General features: G+C 40.5%; 1 protein-coding gene across 2 annotated transcripts in view; it reads left to right on the forward strand.

Annotated features, from left to right (window-relative positions):
• The window catches only part of SEMA3D (semaphorin 3D), a 241,232-nt gene that overhangs the window by 184,564 nt on the left and 39,982 nt on the right, over positions 1-16,686 (forward strand). For both annotated transcript variants that reach the window (XM_075558471.1, XM_075558470.1), the window contains exons 11-12: positions 4,703-4,847; positions 15,564-15,786. In XM_075558471.1, coding sequence (XP_075414586.1) covers positions 4,703-4,847; positions 15,564-15,786 — 368 coding nt within the window. The remainder of the gene's footprint in view (positions 1-4,702; positions 4,848-15,563; positions 15,787-16,686) is intronic.

Here is a 16,686-nt window from a genome sequence, read left to right on the forward strand (position 1 = left end):
CAGAAATATGTTACCATAAATACATAAAGTTTCTTTTTTATTTTATACAGCGGAGTATCGTTTATATCCATTACCATGTTTATTTAACCAGTGTCTTACAGATGGACATTTATGTGATTTCCAGACATTTGCTGTTGCAAGTGCTGTTGCAATAACTCACTTTGTTCACATGCTGTTCCACACACTCGTGTCTGTGGAATAAGTTCAGAAAGTATATAAAGATATATCATAAGTATTAATACTACTTCCAAGCTGCCTAGCTTAGAGGATTTTACTAAATAAATACTCTTCTTTATCAATTTGGCTATTATCACAAAATGGTATAGTCTTGATTTATAAGATGAAGCTATCTTGTTTGACTTCTCAGTACCCCATTAAGATGGACGTGAATCTTGTTGCTATCATTTTATGTTTACTAATTTAGCCAATAGGAATTTGTATTATTTGCACAGAAATACCAACTCATAGTAAATTTGACTAAAACTAAAAATTTCAAAGAATATTTCTACCTTGCTTTTCTGTTATCTTTGTGGCTTATGCTGTTCTGTCATCGTCATCTTAAACATTGCCCCAGCATTGTGCTGTCTCGAGTCTAGGAATTTTACAATGCAGACGCCACTGGTCCTGAAGACATGCTCCATGACTGGTACTTCCTGCTTGGTGGCAGTAGGTCCAACCCACCTCTGCTTACTTGCTTAATACCCTTTATAACTCAAGATAAATGGATTCAAGATACAAACTACTCCTGTAGATTTCACCCACTACATTAATATAAACGTCTTTGATCCTGAGGGACTAGCATCTTTGAAACACCAAACCCACCGCCATGGAGTGGGTTCCAGCATGTAGAGCACTGATGAGACAGTGGAACGGGCCCTAGGGCTTCTCAGACCAGGAGCAGGCTGGAATATCTTCTCTTCAGAGTAGACTTCTGGGGTGGAATCGCCAACCCGTGGTCAGCAGCCAAATGCTTAACCACAGGGCCATCATGGCTCCATTCACAGCCTAGAGGTGAGCGTTTAATATACCCTAGAAGATAGTTATATCACACCAGAACATGGAGGTAATTGCATGACACAGGGAATGATGGTCCAGCCAAGTTGCCAATTATTTTATGGAACACAAATTTGCCTCTATGGTTATTTTTTCAGAATATATGAGCACTTTCCTCTAATGATGCTAAATTTGATAAGTAAGCTTAGTCATTACTCTTGACACATCTTACTGCCTAAAACATGTGCCACATGATACATTTCACTTTTTTGAACAGCTTTCCTACCAGTCTTTATAAATGTGTATTAATATTATAGTTGAAGATTCATGATTCGAAACTCACTACCATTAAGTTGATTGCCAGTAATAGCCAACTTGTGTGATATAATAGAACCAGCTCTGGGAGATCCTCAGACTGTGACATTTTTTCAGGATCAAGAAGCCTCTTCTTACTCCCATAGAACGGTTAGTGGGTTTGAACTATTAACCTTATGCTTAGCAGTCCAATGCGTAACCCTGCCACCAATCTTATCCTTGGTATTAGAGAAACAGTATTTTGCTTCGTTTTGAGAACCTTTTAAAAATATTTTGTTTGCAAATTAGAATTTGTTCCTTTATTGGTCTGCCCCTCACTTGTTTTACAGTATACTATGTAAAATTTAACTTTTAAAATGCATGACTGTCAAAAATATATCTTCAAATAGAAGGCTACTTGATTTAATATAAGATATTGAATTTCAATGTTACATCTGAGATCAAAGAAGATAGTCTCAGATATAGCTAAAGACATTCTTGCTTTAGACTCTATGTTCCCAGTAGTTTACATTTGAATATAAAAAGGTGCAAGAAAACAGGGTGTCTGTTAGGATTTTTTTTATCCCAGCACTAGCTCTTTGGCACCCTTCCATTCACAGACTTACTTTCAAGTCATTGTGTGTTGCACACACAAGGCACAGATATGTGCCAGGAAAATATAGCCCCAAGGTAGTTTTCTTTTTGCTTACCAATTTTCGGCCCACCAAGGGTGTGAAGTTACAAGTCAGTTCTTTGTTCTTGTTGTGCTTTGTTTTCTCTTTAATGCTGCCCTAAGACTGAGGTAATGCCAGGGTGCAGGTCACATTCTTTGTCAAATGCAAAGATATAATTAGCCTGTAATAACAGCAATACCTTTAGACTTGATTCATCGTTGCTTTGAAATCTTATAAGGAGATCATATGGCTTTGATGGCAGTGTCACCTCACATCTTCAGTTTTCCCCTTTCATCTTGTTTACCATTACCTCCTTATCAACAGAGCAAAACTCAATGCTCTCAGGTCAATTCCAGCTCCTAGCAACCCTGCAGGACCAGGTAGAATTACCCCTGTGGGTTTCGGAGACTGTAACTCTTTGAGAAATTAGACAGTCTCATCTTTCTCTGACGGAGCTTCTGGTGGTTTTCAACTGCTAACCAACCACTACACCACCAGGGCTCTTGCACCTTCTGATGGTGCCCCTTAATATCATTCTAACAATAGTAATCATTGAGATACTCGTTTTACAGAATTATTAGCTAATTTGTATGGTGCTGGTACACTATTCATTTTAGATTATAAAGGATGATCTCTTTTTAAAATCAGGAAGCACTGGAAGTTTTGGACCCAAGGAAAATCTTTAAAATTCCTTTAGAGATTTTTTGCTTTTTAATAATGTGAACTCCTATCCTGTGTGACTACAAGTAACTTTAAATGTTACATCGGGCACTGTAGTTCATGAACTCAAACTCAAGGGCAAGCACACAATAGGTTGTTTCAATATTTTAAAGCCAATAAACCAAAATCATCTGAGGAACTTATTTGCTAGGCTATATTTTTGTACACTGTCCTACTTTTAGAAAACAGCTGAGTGAGATGATCAGCAGCCACTTATCAAGAGGTTGGGTTTTTTTTAATGGAAATAGGTTGTATGTACATATTATTTCCTAAGCATATTTAAAAACTGTTATTTTTTTTTTATTTTTTTTTCTTCTTTTACATTTTATTAGGGACTCCAACAACTCTTACCACAATCCATACATATACATACATCAATTGTACAAAGCACACCCATACACTCCCTGTCCCAATCACTCTCAAGGCATTTGCTCTTCACCTAAGCCCCTTGCATCAGGTCCTCCTTTTTTTCCCCCCCTCCCTCCCTTTTCCCCCCTCCCTCATATGCCCTTGGTAATTTATACCTCGTTATTTTGTCATATCTTGCCCTATTCGGGGTCTCCCTTCCCCCCTTCTCTGCTGTCCCTCTCCCAGGGAAGAGGTCACATGTGGGTCCTTGTAATCGGTTCCCCCTTTCCAACCCACTCACCCTCCACTCTCCCAGCATCGTCCCTCACGCCCTTGGTCCTGGAGGTATCATCCACCCTGGATTCCCTGTATCTCCAACCCTCATATGCACCAGTGTACCACCTCTGTCCTATCCAGCCCTGCAAGGTAGAATTCGGATCATGGTAGTTGGGGGGAGGAAGCATCCAGGATCTGGGGGAAAGCTTGGTTCTTCATCAATACTACCTCACACCCTAATTAACCCATCTCCTCTCCTAAGCCCCTCTATGAGGGGATCTCCATTGGCTGACACTTGGGCCTTGGGTCTCCACTCTGCACTTCCCCCTTCATTTAATATAATATATATATACACATACATATATACATATACACATAAATACACATACATACACACACTTATATCTTTTTTTTTTTTGCATGATGCCTTATATCTGGTCCCTTGGGCACCTCGTGATCGCACTGGCCGGTGTGCTTCTTCCATGTGGGCTTATTTGTTTCTGAGCGAGATGGCCGCTTGTTCACCTTCAAGCCTTTAAGACCCCAGACACTATCTCTTTTGATAGCCGGGCACCATCAGCTTTCTTCACCACATTTGCTTATGCACCCATTTGTCTTCAGCGATCCTATCATGGAGGTATGCAGTCAATGATATGATTTTTTGTTCTTTGATGCCTGGTAACTGATCCCTTTGGGACCACTCGATCACACAGGCTGGTGTGTTCTTCCATGTGGACTTTGTTGCTTCTGAGCTAGATGGCCGCTTGTTTATCTTCAAGCCTTTAAGACCCCAGTCACTATAAAAACTGTTATTTAATAATAAAAACAAAGCACACTCTCGGTCATTGAGTCAATTCTGACTCGCGGGGACCCCCTAAGTCAGAAAACAACTGTCTCTGGTTTCGGAGCCTGCAAAGCTTTATGGGAGTGGGTGCCCATGGACTTGCTGGTGGTTTCAAACTTCTGCTTACACCACCAAGCACTGTACCGGGGGCTCACATGCTATGGTAGTCTCAATAAAATTCAAGAACTGGTAGAAAAATATAATATTCATTCTTTTGCATTATTCCTTATCCATATACTTTCTAAATAACTTCACTTACCCATTGGTGTCGGTTTAGATGTCACCTCCTTGCTAGAGACTAACCTGGCTGCCTATCTGCTTAGTCATCCAGGTGCACCTGTCACATCTTGTCATACTCATATTTAGTGTAGCTCCTGTCAAACTTTGGTCAGGATTTCTGGGCCGTAAGCTTCGTGAGGGCTCCTTTTGTCTACATTTCTTAGCACATAGTAGGTGCTCCATCACTTGGTCTACAGACAGTCTCTTGAACATGCGCTCCATAAACGTTGGCTGGAAGTGTCCATGAATAATTGAACCGTGGTGCATTTTTCAGCTCCATCTTCAAAGGCTCCGCTGTTTGTGTGTACAGCATGGCTGACATGAGAGCAGTCTTCAACGGTCCGTATGCTCACAAGGAAAGCGCAGACCATCGCTGGGTGCAATACGATGGAAGAATTCCTTATCCCCGACCTGGCACAGTATGTATCCAACCGAATAACTGAATTATGCCTTTAAGACCATATTATATTTCTAACTATGCTATAATAAATGATTCTACTCACCAGAGAACAAGCGTATGGACGAAGACTCAAGTACAGACAGGCACAGCATTTTGCCCAGGGTCACCGAGCTAATAAATAATGGAGTCGGGTTTGACATCTCGGTTCTTTAGCTGCTGCATCCAGGCACTTAGTCCTTTGCTCTGCTACTGAGTTCAAGAGATTTACAATACGCTCGATCGGTTTGCCCGTCTCTGTAAGATCTCTGATTCACTGGCATCTCCCTGTTGTTTGGGGGTGAGGGGCATCTCTATGATTCATAAAGGAGCCGCCCCCCCCCCCGGCAACTTTTACCTTTTTAGTATCCTGGCCTTAAGCAGCATGTACTACAACATTCTAAATGATTTTCTTTTTAACAAAAATGACAGAGATCATTCGGAATATTTAGTTTTAATTTACATTGCATGAACATTTTTCAGAAAGTACTTAGAAAGCTACAGTAGTTAAAACCAATCCATCTTTTCCAATTAATTAGTGCCTGGGGAGCCCAGGTGGTTCAATGCTGGGTGTTTAACCCCGAGATTGTTGACCCAAATCTTCCCGGGGCACTTGGGGAGACAGTCAGCCCCCAGCCCCTTGCTTCTGACAGCCTTGAGCAGGCTGAGGGACAAGTCTACTCTGCCCACATGGATGGCCACAGTTGGAATCCACTCCAGGGAATCTCGTGAGGAAGCTCTTTCTGTTTTATCCTTGACTTAAAAATGGAGACGTGTGCAGACTCCTGATTCCTCCTTTAGTTTCTCTTAATGGTTTTTTAAATTGTTAGTACTGTGTTATTTCTATGTTATTTTACATTTGGCACGTTCATGCTGATGTTGGGAACCTCATATACCTGTTGTGAAATTCTGTTCCACGCATGCTCTTCACAAACTGTATGATAAATATAATATTTGCAATAGCTTTGCGTTCATAAAATGACTAAAATTTTATTTCATGGCATATCAAGTCATTGCATTTGTAAAATTCAAGAATGGAAGAACGAGAATGAAAGTGAGAGAGACTAGCGTGTGTGAGGCAAATGTCCCCTCCTTTCACAAGGCGGAAACTGATGGCAGCTAGGACAATGGTCCTGTGTCGTGTCTGCACCGTCTGCGGCGTGGAGGCTGGGGGTTTCTGCACAGGCTCTTCCCAGACACTCGCGGGGACTCTGAACCATTGTGTGTGTCCTACGTACAATTAACTGCTGTTGTTTGAACAGAATCTCACTACTTCTCTCCTTAATCTGCTTGAAGTTGTGCTTGATACCATTGCCGACAAAATTCCAATTCAGAAGGTTTTGTCAAAAACCCTCATCTATCAATTCTCTGGATGCATGTGTATGCGATTTCATTGCATTCTTATGACAACATGGTAGGATAGCTATTTAGTCTCACAATGTTATGGGTTCAAAAAGGCGCTTCAAAGGAAACAACATGTGCAAGGTCTCACAGCTTGAGGAATCCTGGGATTGGAATTAAATTTAGATCTGCCGATCCCTGCTGTTCCCGCTGGAGACCCGATTGTGACTCCCGGCCAGCACGCTGCAGGAGTCCCCGCTTGTTGACGGGAACCGGTGTTGGCTGTGATGATGAACAGGTTTCAGCGGAGACTCCCAGGCAGTGGGAAGAAAGTCCTGGCAACTTAATTCTGGGAATCAATTGCTGCTGAACAATTAATTGCCTTTATTTTCGGAATATTGGAAATATCTTGGACTCCCCAAAGAACAAACAAATCTGTCTTGGAAGAAGTGCGGCCAAAATGCTCTTAGAGGCAACGGGGTTGAGACTTGTCTGGTACATTGGCCATATTATCAGGAGAATCCAGTCTCTGAAGAAGGACATGCACTCAGTAAAGAGGAGGTGCAGCCCAAAAGAGGAGGTGCAGCCCAAAAGAGGAAGGCACTTGCCAAAGCGGATGGACACAGGGACCCAGCCCTGAACGACTATAGGATGGTACAGGACCAGGCAGGGTTCTGTTCTGTTCTACAGAGAATCGCTATCGGCTAGAACTGATGAAGCGTGCGCCTCGGCAGGAAGTGATAAGAATAGTTACTCAAAGGCACTTCATCCTTAAGCTAAACATTTAAGTGCACTATTAAAATCATTTTGTGTTGTATTTTCTGTTTCTACATGACTCTGGATGTTGTTTCTACTTGGTTCTGAATTGCTTAACCTGTTATCTGTTTTTATTATTCTTTAATTAATTCAGCATGTCATGGGTCTTTATTTATTTTCAGTCTTGAGAGAATGCTATGCTTCCTTTGACATGAAGTCAAATCTGAACTCTTATCATGGCCATGATGTCACTACTCTATCATGGAAATATGCCGGGATATTCCGGTATGCACAGAGATGCACTGACAGAATCACTACACCTTACCAGATTCTTCTGTCCTCTGCCATTCAAATAGAACATCTGTGCAAATTGTACTTTGTTCAGCTGGACTTTTTCAATCATTGATCTACTGGGTTGGGAATAAGCTTTAAATGATATAGGTTAGATATAGATTCTAAATTGGTAAAAAGAAAATCAACCAAAAAAAAATAAAACAATCAAAAAGCAAAAACAGGCTATTATGAAACTTAGTATCTAATAATATTTATGAAGATAAAAAATTTCATTTTTGATATTTGTTTTATTATTCTAAAGTTATTCTTAGTTTTTTTCTTTGTTCATAAGGAATTTTAATGATGAATGTATGAATGTAAAATATTAGCAACTGCTGATTGAAAACTACTTTCAGTTTTCGTCATTATCTTCTAAAAAAGGTGAGGAAAAGTACTCCCTTTGGAAGGTCAAATACTTTTTAAAAATGAGTATTTCAATAATCTCGAGTTAATTTGCTGAAATTTTTGACAATCTGTGAGCTGTTATTTTATAAAAAATATCAGTTCACTTAGAAATTCCATTTTCTCAAATAACCCCTGATGCTTTTATTTATTTAGTTTGGGTTTTAAAATATTAAAGACTTTTATGGGAATTCCCACCTGGGACTCCATCTTTTTATTACTCTCTCCTAACTTCATAGCTTGATTTATCTCTGTGAACACTAGAGAATAATCAACAAATTAAACGTCCCACTAACAGCTTTAATGCCAGTAAAAGCTAACCTTTCTGGTATTATAACTAGTAAAAATAGAAGGTCTACAAAACATAATTCTAAATATTCTTAGGAGTTTTTTATTCAAAAATTGGAAACAAGGGTATATTTTAATCAATACCATGAAATGGTAAAACTCGCCTCGAATACGTTGATCTCCACCTTAGCTCAGCATTTTATATTATTGATACCGTACAGACAAATAAATGCTCATATTTGGCTCTCATTCTAATTTTGCTTAGTGTTATTTTTATTCTGTTTGTTCTTCGTCTTTATAAACTTTAGGAAAAAGTATTAAAGTCACATAAACTATCAAAAGGACGAAGCTGACTCCCTTCTTCCTGCTAATTGCTCTTCCATGATTTACATCTGAATATAGCATGTCCTTTGTGTATGAAAAAAGAATCATGTGAAAATGTTCAGGATTTGGAAGAATAGTTTAATCTTAATGAAATAATCAAATTAAACTTCGCCCCTCTCCAATTCTATGTTAAGAATTTTGGTTTTACACAAAAATAAAACTTTCTGCTTTCCAAAGTCAATCCACATAATTAACCAACATATGGTGACACGATAAGAAAGTAGAATCGCCGTACGATCTCTCAGACGCAGGAAGACCTGACGGAGGCAAACATTTTCAGGCGGTCCGGCGTGTAATCACTACACCACTCACGGATCCTTGTATATTAACTGGTTGTGTTTAAAGACCACGCTGAGAACAAAGTTAAGCAATTTATCCACTTCTATGAAATGTTTTATCTGGGAAAAAAAACCCTGCTTCATTTGCTATACTGTTTTCAAATCTCCTTCTGAACAAGAAGCCCCACCATGCGCACATCCTCACATAGGATTTCTCTAGAGAAATTCCAAGGTGAAGATTAAACAATTTCCTCCCTCTCTGGGGCTCCTAGTGTCCATCTTCTCTGCCTTGAGATAAAATTATCCAAACTCAGGATGTGGGTGTGGATGAGTCTGACAGTCGTTCTTCGTTCCCACCAGATTATAAAACTTTCTAACTGCAAAAAGACATTGAGAAATCACCAAGTCCATGTAATGCCAGGCTCAGTTGGAAAGTTTGCCTAACCAAACACATTACCCTGGACCAGTATTAAGTTTTACATTATGTGCCTGTTCAAGAAAGACCTTTTTATTTCTAACGCATCAAGGCATCACAGCTTTACATGAGAATTGGTTTATAATTTGACTTCAAAGAAAAAAACCTCAGAGGGCATATAGCATGGAGTAATAATACATCTGTCAACTATATACCTACAGCAGGTTGCATCTATGATTCTTGACCAAAAGATAGAATGATTTCATACAAGTTTCATCTTTTGTCTTAGTTGATGTTTTCTACAGTATGGATTTAAAGTAACTGCAGAACCCCAGATTTCCATAATAATTTAGGCCCCTGTTGTCTGTTCCTACTGTGCCTAAAATCTGCATTTGCAGGAATGTCTTGTTCTGTCCTCTCACACGTTGTTTTCAAGTGTTTCCATGTCTTTATAATCTCAAATCCAAAGATTTGATGTTTTATCAATCTACTAATTTGAATCTAGGTTACAGCTTAGGCTGGCCTCGTTAAGAAATAACTTTCTTGTACTGTGTTGTGTTTAACAGTGTCTTCTGATAGCTTGTGCACCTGAGTAGAGCCTGGAAAATGCTCCTTGTAATGGAAGAATCCTCTCAACTTTTCTCATAATATTCTTCCATTATGCACAACAGAGTATAATTACCCTTTTGCAATTGCTGTTCTCGTTTAGGACATTGCTGATAAGTAAGAATTGCTTATTGTATTAAAATCTATGGAAAACATGAGAGAAGTTTCATGCATCTGTGGCCCATGCATTCCTGCCTCTCTATCATACTGAATTTTCAGTTTCATTTAATCTCTGAATTTTTTTCACTGCAGGGCCTTACACCTTTTGGACAGCGTAGTCAGTACTTTGTGACCACTGTCCCTCTGGGCTCTACGTTCTAAGAGTGTGAAACAGAGGGAGAGGGAAAGACAGGACTAGCCTCTGGATCTCCTGACTCCAAGGCCCTAGAACTGATTATATGAGTTTACAGTGTTTTACCTTTTCTCTGTCATAGGCATTCCTCTAAAAGAAACCCTAAACCAAAACAACTGCCATCCAGGTGCTGCTGACGCACAGAGATGCTAAAGGACAGAGTAGAGCCTCTCCTTAGGATTTCCGACCCAGTAGATCGATAGGGAGCAGGTTGCCTCGTTTTAATCCTCATGGAGCCCTGCTTGGTTTAACAGCTGACCTTGTGATTCGCGACCCCACAGTGAGCCCAATGCACCCAGTGGGCTTCTTATCTAAGAGAGAGGGAACATTAGACTGTTGTATTAGGTCCCCTCTCCAATTGTTCTTGGAGGAGCCCTGTGAACAGTTACAGTCTCAGAAACCCAGAGGGCCAGTTGTAACCTGCCTTACAGGGTTGCTCTGAGTCGGCATCGACTCAATGACAGTGAGTTTGGATTTTTGGTTTATAATTGTTCCTAAGGCAGCGGGGTTCTCAACCCGTGGGTCACAACCCCTTGGGAGTTGAACGACCCTTTCACAGGGGTTGCCTGATTCATAACAGTAGCAAAATGACAGTTATGAAGTAGCAACCAGGATAATTTTATGGTTGGGGGCCATCACAACATAAGGAACTGTATGAAAGGATCACAGCATTAGAAAGGTTGAGAACCACTGTCTTAAGGGAACTGCAGTGGGTTATGCTGTGGCTGTTAACAGCAAAGTCAGCAGTTCAAATCCCACTGGGTACTGGTGAGAGAAAGGAGCTTTCTATTCCAAGATTTACATATTCAAAATCCCAAAGGGGCTCCTCTGCCCATGAGATTTTGGAATCAGAACTGACTCCATGATCGGGGGTTGGATTGGGGCTTGGCATTGCCCCATGGCCTATCCCTGATTGTGGAGATAGAGGCTTGCTTGTCCTTAGCTGTGGACTGGTCCTTACATGAGTTAGCAACGTAGCTTCCCAGGTAGAAAATAGCAAAGCCAAAACCACACTCGCCTTTCTGCGATCTGTCCTTAAAAGTCAGGTGCCTTTACCTGTGTTTCCCCCTAGTTTTCTGAAAGTGAAAGCTTGGTCCAGGGACCCATTGTGCCATGCCCTCCCTCACATTTGTGTCACACACACACACACACACACACACACACACACACACACACACACCATTAGTGGAAGAGGAAAGTGCAACCTGTAGAGACTAGCCTGAAGCAGCAGCAGGAGAAAACTTTAAACAGCTGTCTGGGGCCTTGCCAAGGGGCAAAGTTCTCTCATTGGATAAAAACCATTTGTCTCCTCTTATCCATTGCTTCCCGCTGCACCACGAAAGGCCCTGTGCAGATCTGCCAAGCATAACACGATCACACCTAACCAGCCGTGGCAGCCAGCCCGGGAGATAGGCGCGGGCCGGGCGTGTCGCTCTGGGGTTTGCTCTTTCATCTCGGGGGCTGTCTAGGCACGTCCCCTCTTGGGCCCCTTGTGCCGGTATGAATGTTTCCAGAAAGATGCTGTCATTTTAAAGTGGGGGGTCAGAGATTTCTTTTTTGTTTTTCCAACTTTTAAACCTGCTTGGTGCCTTTCGAGAGTATGTGGAGACACAAATAATCTCCCTGATTTATCCCCTGCACTTAGGGGGGCTAAAGTGGTAGAAATCAGACAAATGTTTAAAAAACGCTGAAGGCAGAAATAAATGATCCTCTGGAGGATATTCAGATAGTGTGAGTGCCGATAGCCACATATTAAAAGCCCGTCTACGAAGAGAGGAAATAACGCACGCGTGCGTGCACGCACACACACCCACTCACTCACTCACACCCCCAAGAACTACGAGAGGAGAATTTCATAGGAATTTTTTAGGAAAATAAATGATTGAAAGCCCCCATCAGTCAGTGATGGCTTTCCCATACCTTCGTTCTTCCTCCTGCGTGTTGGAGGAGACGGCATGACATTGTCTTTTCCAGTTTGTTCGTACCTGCATATGTTACTGGGCAGCTCATGTTATTTCTGATCGCTGTGCTCCCCAGCTATAGAATATCACAGCAAAAAGTCCACTGGTTGGAATGTACTGAACTAACAATACTGGGTGCACACCTCAGGAGTGACTGCCCAATCACTTACATTCGCGAAAGCAGAGTGGAGACACGAACCTGAGCTGCTGTGGGGCAACTGAGAAGATAAAGATCCTGTCCAAACGCTGGCCATGAAGAAAGAAAGAACGTGTGCGAAGAAAACCATTTTCCATAGTCAGTAGAACCCGGGTTTCCCTTTGCTTGCTTTTTCCTTAGATTGCGTCACACATTAACCGGTGGTCAGAGGTGGGCAATGCGAAAATGACCATATTTGTTTCTTTATTCCTGGTCCAGAAAATCAATTCTATTTCTTTACATTAAAAAATGCAAACTATGTAATGCTTTGGTATCACAACTCGGTGCTGGAGATCATGATATAATTTCATTTGAAATATTGGGGTCTACATAACGACAGCTGCAGAGTTAAAAGAGATTTATTCATCTGTAAGTAGGATCGCCGCTCAAAGTGTAACGCAGGCAAAATCTTGCTTTCACTTTGATTCTAATGATGGACCAACCAATTGTTCCATAAGCACCCTAAGCTATAAATCCACTATGAATGGCCTCTGACTGAGCCTCAAACATACAGATCATGATTGGAAAAGAGCTTTGAACCCTCTGAGCTTCGTAGGTATTTTGAGTCCCTGCTTAAGCTATTAAATATAGGGTTTCTTCCATTATTGAGTTGACGGATTCTGCCTGGCCGGAGGCGAAGTGCTGGGAACAATGTAGACGCAGACTTAGATCTTTAAAGCAACATCCAGCTAAGGATATGAGAAATAAGAACCAAATGGTTAATATTCTTGGAAATGCCTAACCTCTGTAGTGCAGACCTGGGGCAAATAAAGGATATCAGGAAAGCATGCATCTCTTAATTTCAGACACACCAGATTTTTGTAGAAGATAATATCACAAAAATAGCTCAAATTATTTATAGATTATCATCGTAATTTTTAGGGCAACCTTAACCTTTTTTTTCTAGTGCATAGAGACATCATGATGTGATTGGTATGAAGTTTGGAGTCAGGGTCATAGAATGTAACAAGCGGTAGAATTTATTGCTCCCTGAGAATGGTCCTCATGAAAATGCGGATTGGCAAGGTCGGTCGCTCATTGGTGTCTTGACTGGATTCTAATGAGTGCCTCTTCTAACCAGCAGAGAATATGCTTTCAATTTGCCTAATATATATAATATATAATATATATGGTTCTTCGCTGCAAACTTTCTTTAATATCACTAATTTTATTGTTAATGCTTATATTATATAATAAAAGTTCAACTCCAAAATAATTTATCTCCCTTTAAGAGTTTGAATGAGATGTGCTAAATTTGTTCTGAGGTGGCTTCCTAAGTTAAAACAAGTTATAAAATAGTTTTCAAATGTGTACTGTTCTTCGAAAAAAATTAAGTCAACTTATAAAATAATGATCTTCTCTTTTTATGTTCTCTGGACAGTCCCCACTGCCAATGAGTGGATCCCACTCACAGTGACCCCATAGGACAGCAGAGACCTGCTCCACAGATTCAAAAGTTATACACTAGCTCTGGAGGAGAAATGAGGCCTGATGCCACCAGAGGGGCTAAGTGTTTGAACCCAGAACCCGCCAGCTAGTCTGCTGGAGAAAAACAAAGCTGGTGGCTTGGGGAAAGATCGAAAGCCTTGGAAAACTCTGCAGGGTCACTGCAAGTCTGTGTCTACTGGTCTGCAGTGGTTCCACAATCTTTAAGGAAGCAGTGTGCTCCATCTTTTCTTCCACGGAGCGGCTGGTGGTTTGACTCACCCACCTTTCTGTTGGCAGCCAGGGCTTCACCAGAGCACTATCAGGAAGGACTAACCACCACTAGCCCTCCACCCCGACCTCCTACCCCGCAATAAACTATGACACGCACTGTCATGGAGTTGATTCCAACTCATAACAAGTATTGACATAGGACAAAGTAGTTTTTTTCCCAAACGAAATCTTTACAGAAGCAGACAGCCTCATCTTCCTCTGGAGGATCAGTGGGTATGTTTGAACTGCCGACATTGCTGGGAACACACCCCACATTTATACCATTGCACCAACGGGGAGCCTTTCGCTGGAGCAGCGGTTCTCAACCCATGGGTCGTGACCCCTTTGGAGGTCGAACAACCCTTTCACAGGGGTCGCCCAAGACCATGGAAAAACACCTATTTCCGACAATCTTAGGACCCGAGATACCCACTGCTCCTCTCCGTCTCCAGGCGGTTCCGCTCACATGCAGATGCGACCACCTACGAGTAGCCGGCTTGAGGACTGCCACCCATGCTACACCATGCTTCAAGACGAAATGCCACTTATTTGTCATTAGAAATAAATATTTAGCAATATGCAATCACATTCTTTTTGTGATTAATCACTATGCTTAATTATGTTCAATTTATAACAATGAAAATATATCCTGCATATCAGATATTTACATGACGATTCAGAACAGTAGAAAAATGACTGTTATGAAGTAGCAACGAAAATAATTTTATGGCTGGAGGTCATCACCACATGAAGAACTGTATGAAAGGGTCGCCCCATGAGGAAGGTTGAGAACCACTTCTCTGGAGGATGAAACAAAGCATCAAAAGACTTCATTTTGCAGGAGTTTGAACTTTTTATTTCTGACCGCCAGGGGGCAGATAATGCTAACTATTGGATCCGTGGTTGCTAAAATGAAAGAAGCAATTTTAGATTGAAATGGAAAATTCCCCACGGGATTCTTCATAGATTTTTTTTAGAGGGAAGAGCTGATGACATGTTCGCAGTATTATTTTCACACCGGTTAAAAATAACTATGTAATTTCCATCTCAAACCCTTAAAGGTCTTTTAAGTGTAATTCTTGTGACCTGTTGATTTGTACTTTTTCTAAGTTTTAATAAACACAGTTTAAAAATTTCACTTTTAAATGTCTCCAACGAAAATGGGGAAATAGTAACTTTCCACTTGTCTCCATATTTATGGATCAGCTTCTTAACAGTTATTCAAGTTCAATTTCATCCCATCTTCATGAGAACTAATCCAAACCCACTGTGGAAACTTTAGTAAAAACAGGCACATAATTACAGTTTAGAATATTTTTTTAAGAGATAAAGTGTATTCAAATATATTCCAGGTGTATTGCATTCAAGGGGCCCTGGCGGATCAGTGGTTAAGCCTTCAATCCCTGAAGAAAAGTGGGCCATTTCAATCCACCAGCTTGTGTGTTGTGATGTGGGCGTCTGATTCTGTAGAGAAAACAGACAGCCTGGAACTGATGGGGCAGCTAGTCAAACTCACTTGAGAGTAATGGGTTTTTCATTAGTTTTCCTTCTGCGTTCATTTACAAGTACGTATAGTTCTCTATTAACCTATTGTACCACTCCTTTTGTGTTATGAAAGCTGAGCCTGAAAAACTTAGTTGAAAGTAAGCATGCAAGGAAAAAGTCTTTACTCCATTCATTTATTTCCAGTGTCCAAGCAAGACGTATGACCCTTTGATTAAATCCACCCGAGATTTCCCAGACGATGTGATCAGCTTCATAAAGCGCCACCCTGTGATGTACAAGTCAGTCTACCCAGTAGCAGGGGGACCAACATTCAAACGAATCAATGTGGACTACAGACTGACACAGATTGTGGTGGATCACGTCATTGCAGAAGATGGCCAGTATGATGTCATGTTTCTTGGCACAGGTAAGCTCGACCCCTATCAACTCTAAAATATGTGTGCTTGGTTTCAAAGCATAAATTCAGATTAACGAAGAAAGATCTTCAAGAATATTAATTGGTCAAAGTAAAAATGAACCAATTATTCGCCAACACCTAGTCAGTATTTCTTGAAATGGTTTCGCCTTGGGTCTTAATTGATAATCATATATCTCTCCCAGCCACCTCTTGTCAGTTATTGAAAATACATCTGTATCTTATGACCGCAGTGGGTCAGTCCCAGAGCAGTGGTCACTGCCTGTCTGTGTAGGAACTGTGGGCTAAAATGAAACAGACAGGGGATTGTTCCATTATAAAATGAAACAAATAGGGTATCAGTCCATTATTTTCAATTTTTTATTTCAATTTTTATACTTTCTAAATTATATTTGGTAAACTCTATCCTAAAGGGTTGATTCACCCAAATTTGAGAATAACTGGCTCCATTGAAATACTAAGGTAACTTTTCAATATCGGAAGCATGATTTTCTAAGGGCCTCGATGTGGTAATTATTTAGGGATTAGTTTTCCATTTATTGAGTTTTGTGGATCAAATCTCACTCTCATTATTGCAGCCTATACTTTTTTCTTTTTGTTTTTATTTGTGGTTTTTTTTCTGTCAATTAAATTATTGAGTTACTACAAGTGTTTTATTCCAGGAAAAAAATTACTTATTTGGTGAGTCTTAAATATATGAAAGAGTAATATCTCAAAATGTCATGTGAATTCTAATGGTAGTATGGATACCACGTATCATTAAAATGAGAGTACTGCAACTAGGTAAGGTTATATAATTTAATGGATCACATGTTACATAAAGAATTAGAAACAAATGGGATTTTTACAAGTGTTATATTTTTATTTCAATAGACTTTTAGAAGTGCAAAT

Source organism: Tenrec ecaudatus, chromosome 9 (assembly GCF_050624435.1).
Source record: "Tenrec ecaudatus isolate mTenEca1 chromosome 9, mTenEca1.hap1, whole genome shotgun sequence".
NCBI lineage: Eukaryota > Metazoa > Chordata > Mammalia > Afrosoricida > Tenrecidae > Tenrec > Tenrec ecaudatus.